At 37.5% G+C, this 18646-nt stretch overlaps 1 protein-coding gene across 3 annotated transcripts in view; it reads left to right on the top strand.

Annotated features, from left to right (window-relative positions):
* Calcr (calcitonin receptor) overlaps positions 1-18646 on the top strand; it is a 79214-nt gene that overhangs the window by 36062 nt on the left and 24506 nt on the right. For all 3 annotated transcript variants that reach the window (XM_021190642.2, XM_021190641.1, XM_021190640.1), the window contains exons 4-7: positions 6370-6448; positions 10680-10833; positions 12191-12301; positions 15590-15702. In XM_021190642.2, the coding sequence (XP_021046301.1) occupies positions 6370-6448; positions 10680-10833; positions 12191-12301; positions 15590-15702 (457 nt within the window). The remainder of the gene's footprint in view (positions 1-6369; positions 6449-10679; positions 10834-12190; positions 12302-15589; positions 15703-18646) is intronic.

The raw sequence follows: 18646 nt of genomic DNA, 5'->3' as shown, positions 1-18646 counted from the left end.
TCTCTGCCTCTCTGCCTCTCTGCCTCTCTGCCTCTCTGCCTCTCTGCCTCTCTGCCTCTCTGCCTCTCTGCCTCTCTGCCTCTGCCTCTGCCTCTGCCTCTGCCTCTGCCTCCCAAGTGTTGGGATTACAGGGAATTTTTATTACACCTTGAGTAGATACTGAATATTTGTTTTGTATATATAAGACATAACAGTGATTCTAAAACAAAAGGTCAGGATCTCATTACCTACAGGGTTATCTTTAGCCATGCAGGTTCGCTCCTCCCTAGCTTTAGAAGTAACTATTGTTACTCTAGAATCTCTAGTTATCAATATGATTTTCTAAATCCTCATTCAATGTCACTGACATACATTCACTTCTTCATTTAACCTAGGCAACTTTTTTCTATGTAACAGTTTCTACATAACAGTTTTCTATGTTTCGTGCCTATAAAGTGGAGTGATATATTGGGACAGTGGCCTTATTCTTGTTTTCTCCATGAAAATTACAACTGAAACTTTTTGCCTTCTATGCCACCATTAATTCTGTTTGAGGATGTTCTTAGTGTGCAAAGTGGTTAGGATTATCAACCTTTTTTAAAAATAATCTTATTGATCATCTAGTAATTAAGACTTCCAATGCTTTAGAAATGGTTTTTTAGTTAGATCGCCTCGTTTAGAACAACCCATCAGACAATCAGGGAGTTCTTGACATGGCCTGACAACTTGCCATATATCTGGAGGTGGGGGATATTTTTCTAATAAAAAGCAGAGCCCATAATCTTTGACTTACACATTGTGAATTAAATAACAACACAAGTCAAACTCAAGCAGAGTCCCTAAATATTAACCTGAATTCTACAATGTATTTCTTAAAGAAGTGCATTTATAAAAAAAATTAATCGTGTGTTTAAAAAAATCACACTAAATACAATGTTGTTCAATAATTCATGACATTAAATTATTCAACTTTGAAATTTTATATATATATTTATTATTGCTTAGCTGTTGTAACAATTTATCATTAATACTAAATAACAATATTATAATTGTTTATTATCATAAGTAATATTAATAACCTTTATTGGTAAGAGTCTACCTGTCACTTAAAGATTTATAGAAAATATGTGTTTTCATCTATAAATGAAGAGCATAAATCTTTTTAAAAAGTTGGTGCATGACTTTTCTCTATTGGTGCCAGTGTTTGTTATCTGTGTATGATCATTGTTTATATTTTTACATTTTTCTTATTAAACTTTAACTTATTTGTTTTGTAGGGTCCGTGTACATGCTACAATGTATGAATGTCACAAGACAATTTTTAGGGGTCAGTTCTCTTCTCCTGCCATGTGGGTCCTAGGAACCAACTCAGCAAGCACACTTGCCTGCTGAGCCATCTCCCTAGCCCCATGTAGTTATTTTCAGTCCAAATTACTAACACACATTTTTGTTGATTGTGAAAATAAGATGTGTGCAGTGAGTGTAAATCTGTGTGTATTACATACAGCAAAAGACCAAAGTAGGTGAAAGAAACAAAGGGTCCCTGAAGTTCGTTGCAAACCCAGTTAGCCACAAAAGGGAAATGGGAGGACAATACAACTAGAAACCTCATCTGAATTTCCCTGAAATAGTCACTTTGCTATTTGACATGACCTCTTCTGGTGCCTATTTTGACAGCTGTGCAATCTGATTGGAATTAACTCCCCAGGTATTCATGACTGGTGAGTGCATAGATAAGCAGACACTCTTATCCGCTTATTCTGTACTGAGTGTTTGGCTGGTCTAACTACTAGCAAGAGAATGACCATGTCTCAGCAGCAGTCACTCTTCTGAAATCTGGAGTGGTCTATGCAGTTGCTAAGTACAGGGACTGTAATGAGAGACCTGGTAGTGACCTCATCTCTGCCACCTTTTCAACTGCAACTTCCTATCCTCTACTGAGAAAGTTAATGTAGACAGATGCCTAGCCACACCGCTAACGTCATGGTAAATTGCTCTTTACTTGGAACCCAGAGCAGGAATCTCCAAACATTTGAGGTAGCATTCATTCATTTCCAACTGGGTTAATTAAGAACCATTCTATTCGCCATCACCACTTACCCTTTGTTTATTACCCAACAGAATTCACTCTCTGTAGTAGCGCAATTAAGGATTAAATTCAGTAAAATTGCATCAGAAATTAATCCCATATAATGCTTTAATTGGAATGTGCTTTTTAAAAACACATTCACTTCTCAAAGTAATAGCATACCCACCTGACAGTGGTACTTCATCATTACACTTCCCTTTTGTTGGATAAACATATTGCAATTGTTTTGTATTAAATACCTTACATAAGCATAGATATCATGCCAATATCTGTGCTATACATGTATACTTCTCTTTATACATACTGAAAGGATATATAGGTTTCAACATAGTAGGTATACATTTTCATAAGATTTTGACTGTAGACTGGGGCACACAGTCCAATGTTAGGACTCTTAGTATAATCAGAGAGTCCAGATTTCAGTAAATAAGGAATATTGGCTCTCATGGATGAAAAGTGAGAAAAATGTTACCTCTGCAATTTAAATAACTAATTACATGTAAACACAGACCTTTAGCCTGATTCTGATACCACAAACAATGGTTCAGGGAAAACCGTGGCTTTTCTGCATTTCTTTCCAACAATTCTTTCTTGAGACCTAATTCAACATGTAGGCTATTTCTCCCAAGGTCACTGTTCAATTTCTCAAGAGTCTGCTTTGCTTGAAGTCTTTCTTCCTCCTGATCATTGCTAGATAGCAGCTCTTAAAGGAACATTTTCTCACTCCACATTAATGCTCTTAAAAAGGCTATGTGTCCTTCCTTAATTTTCTCTCCCTTGTATATTTATTGTCTCTGTGTATATATGTGAGTAGGCAAACCATGTGTGCATTCAACAAGGATGTACAGAGCCAAGACTGGCCACTAAGACTGGCATACATGTGGTATGTTCCTCTGCCTTTACGTCATGTGCAGACTACATGGGGTAGATAAGCTAAGTCAGTTTCCTTAGGGAATATCAGGAGGAACAACTGGCAGCTTTCAATCTTTTCTGTTGGTGTGAAGTTACTTTGTGTTCAGAAACTCAAATTACTTTGTTGTAATGAACAGGAAAGTAATGCAATTTTCCCTCTGGATACGAAGAGAGAGGGAATGACAGTGGAGGACACTGAACACTTAGAACATTGAGTGTTTGCTTTTAAAACTTGGATGGAGGACAGAGTGAGTGAGGCATTACAGGATCACAAAGTAAAATCTATGTGATGATTACATTGCTCTAGGTCGTACTTTTTCTACAAATAAATATGTGCTGCTAGAATCGGAAATCAGAAGGAAGTTGGTCCCTTGTACCAGATGAAATATCTAATGGTGTCTGTAAGGATCACACTCACTTGACCATCCTCTGCAATTCATAATTCATATAATAGATTCTCCCCCACCTCATTCTATCCCACTTTTATTTCTGCAAACATTAACATAAAATATGGAATGCAATGTTTATCAAGGTTATAATAACAAGAACAAAAGCATGCAAGCCACCGGGTTAGTTTAGCACTAGTGAGCATTCATACATTTTCTGTGGCCAACAGCCAGAGATTGTCCTGCCTGGAAGATGTTTCAGTAGAAATGGTGGTTATATATTTGAACAACATGCATTTACTTAATATTGTTAATTCAGGTCTAAGCTCCTTCTGAGTTAAAAATATCCTTAAAATCATTAGCAAACAGAGTTCCTGAAGGCGAGTAAGAGAAATTAAAGCAATACTGTGGACATAGCTAGTATTATCTCAATAGGCAGCTTAACAGGCAAGTTTCCGTATTAAAACAAACTAGGAAAATCCTTGAAAGCAATGGTTCTCAGTCTGGAGGTGGGGGTGAAATGACCCTTTTTCCAGAATCACTGGAAAAAACACAGAGATTTACATTACAATTTATAACTAGCAAAATTGCAGTTGTGAAGTAGGAACAAAAACAAGATCACACTCATCTGAGCACTGAGATGACGTGAAGGTATCAACACCTTAAGTAATGACACAGCTCTGCACACGGTTGCTGGAGGTTGCAAAGAGCGGAGGTAGTTTAGAAGACTCTGGGATACACAGAGAACCAGATAGTCCTGAGAACTAGATGGCAGAGATAGAGAAGTGCCTGAGACCTAGCTTGGTCCCTAGTTTCACACTCAGACAATGTATGGATAATTGTGATAGTCTCTGGTGTGGGAAATACAAAAGAATGATACAGGAAATAGGAACCCTGACTTATTACCACCATAGTGTGAAGAAGGCAGGCTATGAAGACTCAAATTTCATTGTTTCTTTTATTTTCTTAGCACACACAAAAAAAGCATCATTATCAATGATATCAACAGTCACACTCAAATGATTACAAGAGGTTCCAGACATACATAGATACATTAAAAAGTAACTGCCTACATGAGACTAACATTGAGTAAGACTGCCAGGATATATGGTGCTCATGCAAAGTGACAAAGGGTGCTGTAATTAGTAAGTTTCGTACATACTGAAAAGTCTGCTTTCCTGACTTGTCTTCAGCATTTATGAGGCTGTATGTACCAGTCAAATTAGACTCTTCAACTTAATATCCTTCAATTTCCCTCCTTGTGGTCACCACACTTTGTTTCTATTTTCTCTTTCTAGCAGGCCTTTGCTTTTCACAATCCTACTCTAAGTCAAACTATGGGCCCTACTCTGGTCCTCTTAATCAGAAATTACTGGATCCGCATTTCCACAGTGTTGATGAATGCTTCACCCAATCTGCATCCTAGTTATTGTCTACATCCTAATTTATAACACATACTGACTCCCTAACTCTCCCAAGAGCTAAGTTTCCTAACGTGAAACTTACCCAGAACTGTCCCTCTCCCAGATCACCCACATTCCTCACAGTGCCTTACTTAGCGTAGAAGCATGTTGTGTTTGTATCTAATTTACAGAGTGGATATGAAATCAATCAGTACTGATGATTGATGGCCAGAATATAAGATGGCATTTCAAAAATGATACTATGCAGTCTCTGCGTACTATTGCACCAGTATGTGACGTGAGCATGGCTCGCTCACACAGAGGCAAGTGCACAATGCACAATTTATAGATTCCAATTTCAATCTGTAGCTAAGACAATGGAGATAGTATAAAGGGTGATTATGCCACTTAAGAAGTAATTACAATCTCTTGTCCCTAATCGAAATACTGTTCCCCCCCCCACCAAGTCCTAATGATGAAAATGTGGAGACTAGTTACATTTTCACCTCTTTACCCTCTTTCCATGTATGATAGCTGTGAGCTCATAAGACTATTGGATATTTGGGACAGAGTGATCTGCTCTCACTATTAGGTTCTTGAGCAAGACCAGTGAGCTCTTGACTGAAGCGCTCATTCTTTGCTGTGTAAGAAATGCATTACCAATAGAAAATTTAAATTTAAAGGACCGTATTTATGGAAAAATACTTGGGGCTCTTAGACAACTTTAAGAGTTGACTTCCTGTTGCATATCTTTCACAAACCGTAGGCTTCATTTGCTCCTGCCCCATGAAGTGACTTCTTATGTCACCGCTGCATTTCGCCAATTTCTGTTGATGACACATACTGTTGAAGTCAACATGATTGTTCTTCTCTATTAGACTTTCTTTATTTTAGTTCTGAGATGAAAAGTAGCTACATAATTTTAAGTTTCGTATTTATTGTTAAACTTAAGCCTCTTTAAGTAGCTCAGATATAATGCATATGTTGTATATGCCTTATCTGTAGTATGTATATATCAACTGCAATACTTAGCTTCTCAGATCAGTTAATTAAAAAATACCAAGATTGTCTTGAAAGTCAGTTTTAGCTGATAAATGCTCTGGTGGGTGTTTTATTTTGTATCCTATAGTTTGTTTTATAGCACAGAACACATGACTTGCTAAACTTGATGAATAATAATAAACTATACTAATTTTAAGGCTAGTGTTAAAATTGTACCTATATACCGATTGATTCCCTAAAAAATGTATTTCATGAGCTGATTTCCTTCTTCATACATCTTTCACTTGGCTTTCCATCCTCCATGTTCAAAATAGATCTTGCCATTTTTCTTACAACCTGTAATAAACTGTTTCATTCAACTTAAAATCTTTTAAAGCCAGGAAATCTCATTTTAGCTGATGAAAATGTCAATAGATATGGTCAGAAATTTTAATAGAGCTTTATGGACAATAGCTCACTTGACAGAAGGAACAGTGTAACATGTACCTGCAAGTATGTCATGGGCATAATAGTCTTGTTTCCATGTCATTGTATGTAGTGTGTCTGGAGAGGGATCTGAGAGCTATACCATTTTACATCTTCATTACTCTTTTTCCAGGAAAAGGCGGACTCTCCGCAAACCCAAAATGAGGTTCCTTCTCGTGAACAGGTTCACCCTGCTGCTCCTGCTCCTAGTGGTGAGTGAAGATTGTTCTGTTTCCTGTTGATGGTCATGTAGAGTAGAGAGGAGTGTCTGAGTGTGGGTGAGCTGGCAACTGTAAATAGCCAAAACTGGGCTTCTCCAAACTGTCATCCTTCTTGAAGGATGTGAGAAATGTCCTTTGGATGTTTGCTCATTTTGATTATAATTTATCCAGACAATTAAATTCCATTTGTTTGGGGAAGTTCATAATAATTTGTGTCACATCCATAGTACAGACAACCTGTATACATTTTTTACATGGTTTTGAAATGTGGATTTGGATTGTGGCTTCCGAGCTCTTCTATACTTTTAAAACATCTGAACTCTGCCAGTCTAGCCCTTGATTTCTCTCTGATGTATTTCTGATCAAAACTAAGAATCTTCAGTACTTTAGGAACCACTGATACTCTATAACTCTTTTGTGCCTTTTAAGTTCAGATTTGTATTATAAAACTTCATGTTTCTTTACTCATAAAGATTTGGCTAGTTAGAGGTGTAATTGCCTTAGACTACTTTATTGGTGTCGATTTGTATCAAAATTATGGACACAGCATCACATCACCTTCAACAGTATGGTCTGAATCCATGTCCCAATTACTGATGGATCTAGTGAGCCTGATCTAAGTACAAGAGAACTGCTTACAACATTCTACAACAGGCCAAGGCTGTTATGGTACTTTTAGAAACCTCTGGTAACCCAAAAGAAAACTGATTAACTCCTATCAAAGTAGGATTGACCCTAGCACAAAGTCATGTCCCCTGAGGCCATTTCCTTCTGTGTTGCATGGTCATTATGAGTTAAACCTTCTAGAATGTAAGTCCCGTAAGGGCAGAAACCATGCTAGCAAATGTACTGCTGAGTTTTCCGAACCTACAACAGGACCTGGTGACGCCTCATCTGCTGACTGTGGCGGTGGCAGCTTGGTTGTCATATGTGTGATGACACCTTCTAAAGTCTTCCAGAATGACACCACACATATGGCAGCTAAACTGTTACATAGAACAACAAATAAGATATAGGTTTGTGGGTTGGTTAGTTTTTAAAGACACGTGACATGTTTGTGTCTCATCGTCACCTTAATATAAGCATGGCGTTATATATTTGTTGCATCATAAGCCCAATAATAATAAATTAGTCAAATTGCTTCATATGATGCATATTGCTTGATTGTCTTATGATATCACTGCTGGCTTTAGTTTTTCTTATTACTGTTGAAAATAATGCTATCTCATTAGCCATGTTATTTGCATGAAATTATCAGAAAAGTTTAATTAACAATGTAAAATGTTTATATATAAATGCAATTTTAAGCAGTACCAATTTCATTATTAGAAAAATATTGTATATTTCTATCTGCCTATCTATCATCTATCTATCCATCTATTCATCTGTAAATGAAGTACTCCAAGGTGCATGTTATTTAGGAAGAAAGTCATTGAAGAGTTCAATGCTCAAGCAAGGACCAGGCTGGGAGCAGCCCAGACTTCTGTGACTTCTCTGACAACAGAGGTTATGAGTTTTCATTCTTTCAGTGTTGAAACAATCTCTAGTGAACCAAGCTCCAAAGCAAGTTCACTGGGGTTTGTTTCAGTATTGCAGGAATGGTAAATGTGACGTTGCTCCCATCAGCGGACCCATATCTACTCTCCCTCATGTTCCCTCATGTTATCCCCACTCCTACTGATGATGTCACAATGTATCAAACCTAATAAAGATGTTGCTGAAAACACAAGTGTAGAGTTTTTCTATCTAGCATCCTTACACATAGTGTTTCCCTCAGGCTCCTATGAATTTCCAGTTGTTACAAGAACATTTCATAATGAGTTGCCAAACATACAGGGATAGAATTTAGAATGTGGTTCTGGAAAGATCCATACCTAAGGAAAATAATTCCTAATGTCTAAAACTTGTAGTAAAAAAAGTGTGTGTGTGTGTGTGTGTGTGTGTGTGTGTGTGTGTGTGTGTGTGTATTCCCAGCTTCTAATTTGATTAGAAGACAATGAGCAGGTAGCACACAATTAAACATATCAAGTGAGCCCACAAATGGTTTCCAAATAGATAAACTTTGAATATCTGTCCCACAAGGGCACTGTCATCCTCCCTTTTTTAGTGGTTTGGTCATATTAGTTGAGACTTTTTAAATACAATCATGTACATCCATACAAATGTGAGTAAATTTATTAAAACACAAATAAGGGATCTCTTTTACAGAAAAGCATAAGCTGAACAAAAGCACATTCTGACTTCTAATGGTCTATCTGAGAAAGTCCCTAGGGGAGGTCATTGTTTGTAGTCTTTCCTGTTCAGAGCACGCATCGTGTATCTTTCTAAGCGCCACAGGAGCAGGAGTCACACCTGTTTGTTTCAGGAGTTCATCCTCAGGAATGTTCAGCTTGCCAATGTCAGTAAATACTTCTCACTGAAAGTCAGTGAGAGATGAGTCCTGTCAGGGACTTGGGACTTGTGACGTGGTTAAAGGGGCCACACACGGTTAATTATTTTACGAGGATCATCAATTTCTCTAATGTCATATATCTAAAATGCGTTAAATGTTAAATAATCGATATTCAAATAGTAGAAGTGTTATAATACTTAGAAGTATCTACCCTCTTCACTGTGTAAACAGTTTCTACACAGCCAACTTGTGAGCGTGTCTAAAACAGGACTCACCTTCCCCGACAGAGAGTTTAATTTGACTCCATATCCCCTTCCTCCAGGAATCATCCTTTTCAGTAGTATGGACCAAATACCTAGGCCCTTTGGGCATCACTATTCCCAGTCCTTATATTCAGATATGCCTTCATCTCTCTACTTCATGAGAAAGTGTTGAGAGCTGTGTTCTCTTATTCTACCATGGAGTGATACGGCCCAGACTTTCACTTTTCAACCTCTTCCCACCCCCATGACTTTGAACTGTGGGAATCTATGCTGCTGCATGCAATTTACTATAATACTGCCTTCAAAACCTTGATCGGTCAAAATACGTAAAGTTGGGTTTTGTTTGGGTTTTTTTATTGTTTTTTGTTTGTTTGGTTGTTTGCTTTTTTGTCTGCAATGCCCAATTTTTTTTCAATCACTTACCTATCATAAACTCTACTCATTGTCACGGTGGTGTCACCAGAGTGTCATAGCAGTCCCTAAACATTAGTGTATCTTTCATCTACTTCCCACAGTCTTTCTTCTCTATGTATCTCCAGAAACCCAAGAGCCCACTCAATTTCTTCTATGTATCCGTAACTGACACCAAATATTTTTGCCCCATATTTTTAACCTTACTCTGAATTTTGTACTATACACCTTCACATTGATGGCATGCTATTGCAGGGGCCGTACATAGTGACAGACACAGGATCTGTGACATTTGAGCATGAAGCTCAACAAATAAATCAATAAATAAGCTTTATTCCTAATGTGGCTAGCACTCCTAAAGAGCACATCAGGCTCAGAGATTGAGAAAACTGAACTCTTGACTACAAGCTAGAAGAGACAGTATAATGATCGCCATGCTCATATGCACATGTACACACACACAACTTATAGGAAGCAAAGATTTGTAGATGGTGACTGAGTGGAAAGACAGTGTCAATGTGTTCTGAAACCTGATGTACCAGTATAAATATTCAAGAGTTGCATTTGCTTTATTCACTGAAAATGAATTACTATGTGTAAGCCAAGTGTCAATGAAACCACTTTGACGAACTTAAAAGTCAATTATTTTCTTTGATCTGAGGGATAAACAAGGCAAGATTTGGCAGAGTACACAGTCCAAACCTGAGCAAAACCTAGCTGAAGATGTCCACAGAAGAAGCATATGTTCCTATAATTTCTTTTTTTAAAAATATGCAATCCATGATTCTTAAGATTTACAAAGATGGAAAAGTTGGTTTAATAGTGGAGATTTTTAAAAATCAAGTTATTTGTTTTGTTCATGTGTAAGCTTTCCAAAGAAAATAAATTCAAAAAATAGACTATCAAGATGTGCGTGAGTGTGTGTGATTGTACTACATTCTCAACAGCAACTGTACATTGATACAAATATAAATGAATAGACTATGACTATTAAATGTAATGCATTTTTAGCATAGAATATTTTATGTGGAGTTTTACATAAATGTTGCTTACAGAAAAAAAAGAAATGTTTTCATATTTTTACAATTATCACATTTATTTATGTGTTAATTCATTACCTACTCTATAAGTAACTACCTTTTTACCTTTTATACAGAGCCCAACTCCAGTTCTTCAGGCTCCTACCAATCTCACTGACTCCGGCCTTGATCAGGAGCCATTCCTGTACTTGGTTGGCCGCAAGAAGCTGCTGGATGCTCAGTACAAATGCTATGACCGGATTCATCAGTTGCCCCCTTATGAGGGAGAAGGTAAGAGAAACGGTGTGAGCCTACACGTGAAGAATTATTTAAGATTGCTTCTTCCCAAGGTGTACATAGTGCTGGGTAGCTGAAATGGAATAGATCCACAGTTTCACGTTATGGTGTGCCTGTGTATTTTGTGCAGCACATATGATGATTTCCCTGCTATATCGAACATCATTGTGGCTGACATTTGCCCTTACAACAAAATTACCCCAGTAACTCAGCATTCACACCTAATAAGCAGGAACAGCACAGGACTGAATGACAGCAGAGAAATGCAAAGCGATGGACAGAGAATCTGCCCGAGGTGGAACCCGTGCAAACCCTGAGTTGTTTGGATAAATTAGGTATATCTTTCCTTCGTTGACAACTCATTGACAACCTCTGCTAATTCTTCTGTCATTACCCCAGCCCCAGTCCATGGGGAATTGCTTCAGTAAGCATGGATAATCTTTGTAACTGCCCCAAATATTTTCAAGGCTAAGTATAGTTTACTTGCTGTGGAAGTCCAAAAGAAGACAATGAAAAATGAGAAATCTGTGACAGGCAAGCGCTGGCACAGCCTTTTAAATTTACTTCCATGTCTCTGAACCAACTTCGCAGATTCAATAAGGCTTTTGGATAGCCTTGAACATTCTAAGATAAAGCTATTTAGAAGGGTGGAAAGTGACGAAATATGCTCTCATATACACCATTTACTTTAAGTAATAATCTTTAAAAAAGGTTTATCAGATGCAACATAGCGATATGTTTTATTAAATTAGAACATATCCTCATCCCAATGTAAATATATTTCAGATTTTTGAGGCATTAATTTGTGTTATCAGTTTCGATAAATAATGCCATAGCTGAATTTTTCTTTACTGTTATGAAGATAAAGGTAGAAAAATGTGCCTCACCTTACATGAACTATAAGTATTACAATTTAAATTCAACCTCTTGGTTGAATACTTTGAAAAAGGCAAATTTTTCAATAAGTAAAAACTTATCAACATTCCTCAGAGCCCTTGAATTTTTTTCCTTGGGCTACATTTTAGATTTCCTCTACAATTAACTAAATGGACAGAAATGCATCGTTTGGGGCTGCTTGCTTTATGAGAAGCCCAACTTCGGAGCCTCTTAAAAAGTAAAATGAGAACCCTGCCTGCCATCCAATGAGATTTTTCCCCACCACTTTACCAAAATCATTTGAAAGTTTATTTAAAAAAAAAAAAAAAAAAAAAAAAAAAAGGAGAACGGCTCAATTGAAATGTGATTGGTCATGACCGAAGCGATAAGATCCAGCCTCTGTAACCACCTCAGAAAACATTCTCTTTTCCTTAAGCCATATGTTTTCAATGCTGGTTTCTTCCTGAATTCCCAGGTCTGTACTGCAACCGCACCTGGGACGGCTGGATGTGCTGGGATGACACTCCCGCTGGAGCCACAGCCTATCAGCACTGCCCTGACTACTTCCCGGACTTTGACACAGCAGGTAAGCTCTTTGGTTTCATTTTATGTTTGTATGTTATAAATAAAAATGTGTCAAGTGGACAAGCAGACCCAAATCCACTTCAGCTATTGACGTTAAATAGAGACGTGCCACACTGAACATCAACCTCATCAACCTTCACACTGCAAAGCATGTCTATACTTATTATCTCGTTTTATACTCACAACATTTAACACAAGGCTGCAAGTGAATCCAACTCAATACATGGTGTCGAGATCTCTCGATTTAGAACTAAATAATATATTTTTTAATTTATTATTATTTTATTTATTTACATTTCAAATGCTATCCCGAAAGTTCCCTATACCCCACACCCGCCCCTGCTCCCCTACCCACCCACTCCCACTACTTGACTTTGGCCTTCCCCTGTGCTGAGTCATATAAAGTTTAGAAGACCAAGGGGCCTCTCTTCCCAATGATGGCTGATTAGGCCATCTTCTGCTACATATACAGCTAGAGACTCGAGCTCAGGGGGTTGTTGCACCTACAGGGCTGCACCTACAGGGTTGCAGCCCCCTACAACTCCTTGGGTACTTTCTCTAGTTCCTCCATTGGGGGCCCTGTGTTCCATCCAATAGCTGACTGTGAGCATCTACTTCTGTGTTTGTCAGGCACTGGCATAGCCTCACAAGAGGCCACAATATCAGGGTCCCTTCAGCAGAATCTTGCTGGCATGTGCATTAGTATCTGGGTTTGGTGACTGATGATGGGATGGATTCCCGGATGGGGTAGTCTCTGGATAGTCCATCCTTTCATCTTAGCTCTAAATTTTGTCTCTGTACCTATATCCTTTCATGGGTATTTTGTTCCTTATTCTAAGAAGGAATGAAGTATCCACATGATGGTCTTCCTTCTTGGTTTTCTTGTGTTTTGCAAGATGTATCTTGGGTATTCTAAGTTTCTGGGCTAATATCCGCTTATCAGTGAGTGCATATCATGTGACTTCTTTTGTGATTGGGTTACCTCACTAAGGATGATATCCTCCAGATACATCCATTTGCCCAAGAATTTCATAAATTCATTGTTTTTAATAGCTGAGTAGTACTCCATTGTGTAAATGTACCACATTTTCTGTATCCATTCCTCTATTGAGGGACATCTGGGTTCTTTCCAGCTTCTGGCTATTATAAATAGGGCTGTTATGAACATAGTGGAGCATGTGTCCTTATTACCAGTTGGAATATTTCTTAACCTTCATAGCTTGTATAAGTTGGAATATATTCACTAACCTTTAAGAGCAGGCACATTGCTTTTGGAGGGCTTGATCCTGTCACACACACATATTGTTAGATGCCAACCTGGAATGTTAAGCAGGAGGACAGTCTAGGAGGGTCAGGTTCTGGGTGATTTTAAAGGCTTAGGTCACTTAGTTTAGGTTCTTCGTGTATACAAGTGTGAAGGTCTAGGATTGAGGCGGTTCCACAAGGAATACTCAGGAGTGGTGTAAAGCCATGCAGGGAGATTGTCACAACCGCTGTCTACTAGACAGTGAGATGTGAGCAGGAAATGGGATTAAAAAAAAAAAAAGGAAATGGAATTGAGCAATAAAAGGTGGGGGAAATCCTGGTATAAACATGATCAAGGCTTGGCAGGTTCAAATAAATGTACTCAACAATTTGGGCATTGGGAAGCATAACACCAGATGTGCCTGGTCAGGCAGACAGCAGAGGGGGTTAGCTACTTAATATAGGATCTGCCTGATCAGAGCCAGAAAAATCATACTCAGACACTCTAGAAGAAAAAAGTACCTGTCCCATTAAGTTAAATCTAGAAGGTTATTAAAAGGCTAAATAAGCCTTAATTAGAGAAGATTACAGATGATGAAACTAAATAGCATCAGCTAGAGACATAATATATCAGTCTCTAGAAAAAGATAATATTGTTTTCCAAGGGTCAAACGATCTGACCTGGTCATAGGTGTGTTAAGTATCTGTAGAATTCCCATAAGAGCAAGATGTGAACCCTTCACTGAGACAAGGCTTGGGAGATACTTTGGGGGTTTCCTCAAGGGAATTTCTCACTTGATATTGAAGCCAAAATCCCAACCCAGAACAATAGAGATAATCAAAGTATAATTACAAGGGATGCTTTTTAAACCAATGAAAAATAAATTAAATGTCAGCATTGGTCAAACATGTCTAGGAATCTCATTCTATTCTAAAGGATGGCATAGAAAGAACAGGTTTTGTATGGTGCCCTACCTCTGAGCTGCATTCCTGTAAACTGGAACCAAATGCTCTACAATGAGAATCCTTCAGGCCTTTATTACCTCTTCCCAACAAATCGTGCCTTGTTTATGTTAATCTGCCATTGCCTTAAAGGTGATTTGACTGGCACAAAAACCTTCCCAACAACTGAGGTCTAGTATGCCAGTTCAAAAGTAGCAATGGACTCTTGCCAAAGTAGCTAGAAATATTGACTAAAAGGCGTGGCCTTGATAAGCAAAGGAGAGATTTCCAGTCAAAGATCCATCTTTTCAGTCTAGTTTTCAGATGGAGCCATCTTTTCTTGAGACAAATTCACTTCTAACAAAAAGAATACGCTCAATGTGTCTTTTTTCAACACATTTCAATTCTTTATGATTTTGTTGGCATAAGGTTACATCTAAATAACACAAAAATACTCCAGTGAAATGCCAGAAGTTCATTTTTGAAGAAATGCTTGATATAAGACAGATGGTGCGGGCTGACTGGGAAGTATTAGTCAACAAATCTGTGAAAGCAAGAGTTTGTTCCCCAGCAGCCATTAAAAAAAAATCTGGGCACAGGGGCACAAATCTAAATCCCAGTCCTGGGAAGATGGAGGCAAAAGGTTCCATCCAAGTTAATTAGCCAAATTGGTGAGCTTCGGGTTCTTTGAGAGGTGCTTTCTCAAAACATGAGGTGGAAAACAATTGGAGAAATCCCAAAACACATCTACCCTGGCCTCTACACACAACTGCACATATACAGGAATATGTAAACACACGTTTACTACACAGAAGCAAATAGTGAAAAAGTTCGTGTCAGTATTGGAATTCTGAAGAGGATGTACTGCCCAGGAGTCATTTATAGCGTGAACAGGAATGGTTACCATGGAGGTCTGAGAAGCCCGACCCTTGGACTCACTCTTTCAGCATTAAATGTCCAAGTGGCAAAATGGTTCATGTTATCTCTACGTTTAAGTTCTACAGTGTGATTCACTCTCAGGCACAGCCTGTAAGCTTTAAGCCATTACTTTTCTTGTTGGGATTTGATGTACTAATATGTTACCATTTTGTTCTATTAACAGAAAAGGTTTCAAAATACTGTGATGAAAATGGAGAGTGGTTTAGACACCCCGACAGCAACCGAACCTGGTCCAACTACACTCTGTGCAACGCTTTCACTTCTGAGAAACTGCAAGTAAGTTCTGTTTCAAATCTCTGTATTAGATGAGAATGCCACTATTTATGCACAAAAATGAATGTAAAACTATAAAATATCTGCTGCCCCAAATCACAAAAAACAACAAAACTAACCTACTGACAAAACAAAAACAAAAAACAAAAACAAAAAACACCGACATATTTTTTTTTAATGTAAGGAAATAGGGTTTCTGAAGGGGATTAGAGAAAAATAACATTTCCTTCCTTGTTGGTGCTCAGCATCAATACTTCTGTTTGAATGTGGAATCAAGCCAGATATGACTACTCTCCACGGAGCAGATGATGGGATTTCCTTAGTGCTAGAAATTAGGCAGCATTTTAAAGAACTCATCAATATCTTTCTCCCCCTGGGAGAGTTCCAGAACCTCTAATTATCAGAGAGCAACCAGCTAAAGCTCTTCTCTCTTAGGGCCCCAGTTGGGTATGACCTTAGTTTTACTACTGGGTGGGTGGAGCCTCCCAGCATCCCATCGATATAGTGGGGGCAGTTTAGACAACTGTCAGAGGTATCTACTCTGATTTGTTAATACCTGTGCCCTTTCAGGCTATGAAATGTATGTAACGGTCTTGAGTTAAAGAACATATATTTAAGTCTATTGAGTAAGGAAACAAATACTATTTTGTCTTTAACTACATTAAAAAATCTGAAAGATTATTAAATCTACCACCAACTCCCTTACCCTCATAGCTGGAAGAAATAACATCAATATTTATCTATAAAGAGCATCTCTGAACTGTCCTCTTAGTTCTAACATGTGCAATCATTTCCTTCAGAGAGAGGCTTGTGCATTAAGTAATTACCGAGTCAGAAACTAAAAGCATTTTATGCTTTGTTTTGCTGTTGAAAAGTTTAAAAGTAGATGAATGTTTTCCTTTATTAAAACTGAAACAAATCACAGCAACATAACCAAGCTAAGTAAAAGCCAGGTGACTGGTGGACCACCTTGTCACAAGAACAGATGAGGTAATCAAAGCTAGTGGGCTCATAACAAATTTCTTAGCTATTCTGCATCATAGATATATATATCTATGTATGTCTATTCATTTAATGAAGTCTTAGAGAAGTGGCATGACTATGTAAGGAACTTCATGAGTGCATGTTAATTAGGCTCATATAGAAAAGGACAAGTATTCTCATTAGAGTGTAAAGAGCAATGCAAATCTAAATAGATAATTCTCAGTGTTGTTGTGTTTGACCTCCTCAGACACTCTGGCCACTTGTGAGGAAAAAAAGTGTTCCCTTGATATGATAGTTAAAATTCTTTTCATGAGTTCTTCATGTAAATGTAGTCCAAATCAATTTGAATAAATCGGTGTAGACTTTAATTTTAAAGTACCCCAAACTTCTGAGTCTTGAGAATGACAAAAGATGGTGGCTAGATCATGAGCTGCTAATTTAATTGTATACATTTAGACAATTTTATTTCAGAAGAATAAATATCCATTTAAAACAGAGTACTCTGAAGAATATGAATTGAGTCATATTATAAAATGAGACAGACTTAAGTTATATGTGGATTTTTAGAAGCTATATTCCTGGGAGAAAAAAAAATAGGAGTTGACCATTAGTTTTCATAAAAAGCCTCAGAACCCCACCCCTCCCCCCTAAAACGTTATCTTGAGTTTTGATTCACTATTTTTACAGAACAGCTGTTCCCACATCATTGGCATTGCCTGTAAGGATGGGAAGTATTGTTGTTAGGAGAAGGATAGTAGTAAGGTAAAATTCAGAACAACATGGTTCTGTGGTGTGTGTGTAGTCACCAAATCAACTGCACTGTGGACACTGTTCAAAAAAAGTTGGCTAATTCATTTAAAACCCCTGATATCTAAAACAGCAGCATTTTTTAGCACAAATAACTATACGCATAGACTTCTGCATGTTTTGACAAGATTCAGCAAAATTATTTAATCCCATTCCTCCATGGGGCAATTAACAATAATTAAGATAATCAAAATACATAGATATGACTTTTTGCTAAGAAGTCATAGAAATTATCCACCTTACCTCTATTACATTTACCTCCATTACATTTTGTTCATATAAAGACCTAACAAATACTTGTAGGAATGTCAGAGCAAAAGTCAATAGATGAAAATTTATATCTGCAAAATTATACACATAGTATCTGCATTAATGAAAACGTAAATGAAACAACTCCATCAGCAGCAGATATATACATATATACACTTCTATAACTGACAACAGTGACTAAATAATAAGTCAAGATGGTAAGATCTAGAGAGAGGCAAGGTCAGAAACAGAGAGACAAATGAGTGGATCAACCTCTTCTTTTTGTATGACAAAATTATTTTATGAGAAAAAGAAAGATGATGGATGACCAAGAAAAAGAAACTATGACGTAAATTTATGAAGGAAGATATCATTTAGAGTCAACTAACATAATAGAGTCAAAGAAAATGTTGGCTTCTTCAGCCAAGAATATACTAATGATATTTTCCAATTTTATTTAAATTGGTATATGAAGGTATATCTTCTTGAATTTTGAGCTATTTACCTCTCTTGTCTTTCCTTGTTACTCAAAGTGTCAGGGGTCAGAAGAATCTCCAAAGATTCACTTCAGTGGGTTAGATAAAAACTGTTGCAGATAACAGGACCCTAGGACTTACAACCTGTGTGGATTGCCTGCTATAATTAGGGACAATACATTTTAATGCATTTAAAATTACTCCTTTGATATTCTGAATGATATTCATCTCAAGGAGTTTTGTGTTTTGAAAATGGCTTACTTGATTTCTGTATACACCTCTATATAGAGAAATAATTTCATCCACTGAAATAGTTGTTATAATTTTAAGATGTATTTTCAATTAATTTATTCTTAGGGTCAGGGAGCACCCTTGTAGAGGCAAAGGGGAGGGGGCATGGTATGGGGAGTTTGTGGAGGAGAAACCAGGAA

The sequence above is a fragment of the Mus pahari genome, chromosome 2 (genome assembly GCF_900095145.1).
Source record: "Mus pahari chromosome 2, PAHARI_EIJ_v1.1, whole genome shotgun sequence".
Taxonomy (NCBI): domain Eukaryota; kingdom Metazoa; phylum Chordata; class Mammalia; order Rodentia; family Muridae; genus Mus; species Mus pahari.
Note: the sequence above shows the minus strand (reverse complement) of the source record. Positions and strands in the feature narration are given on the sequence as shown.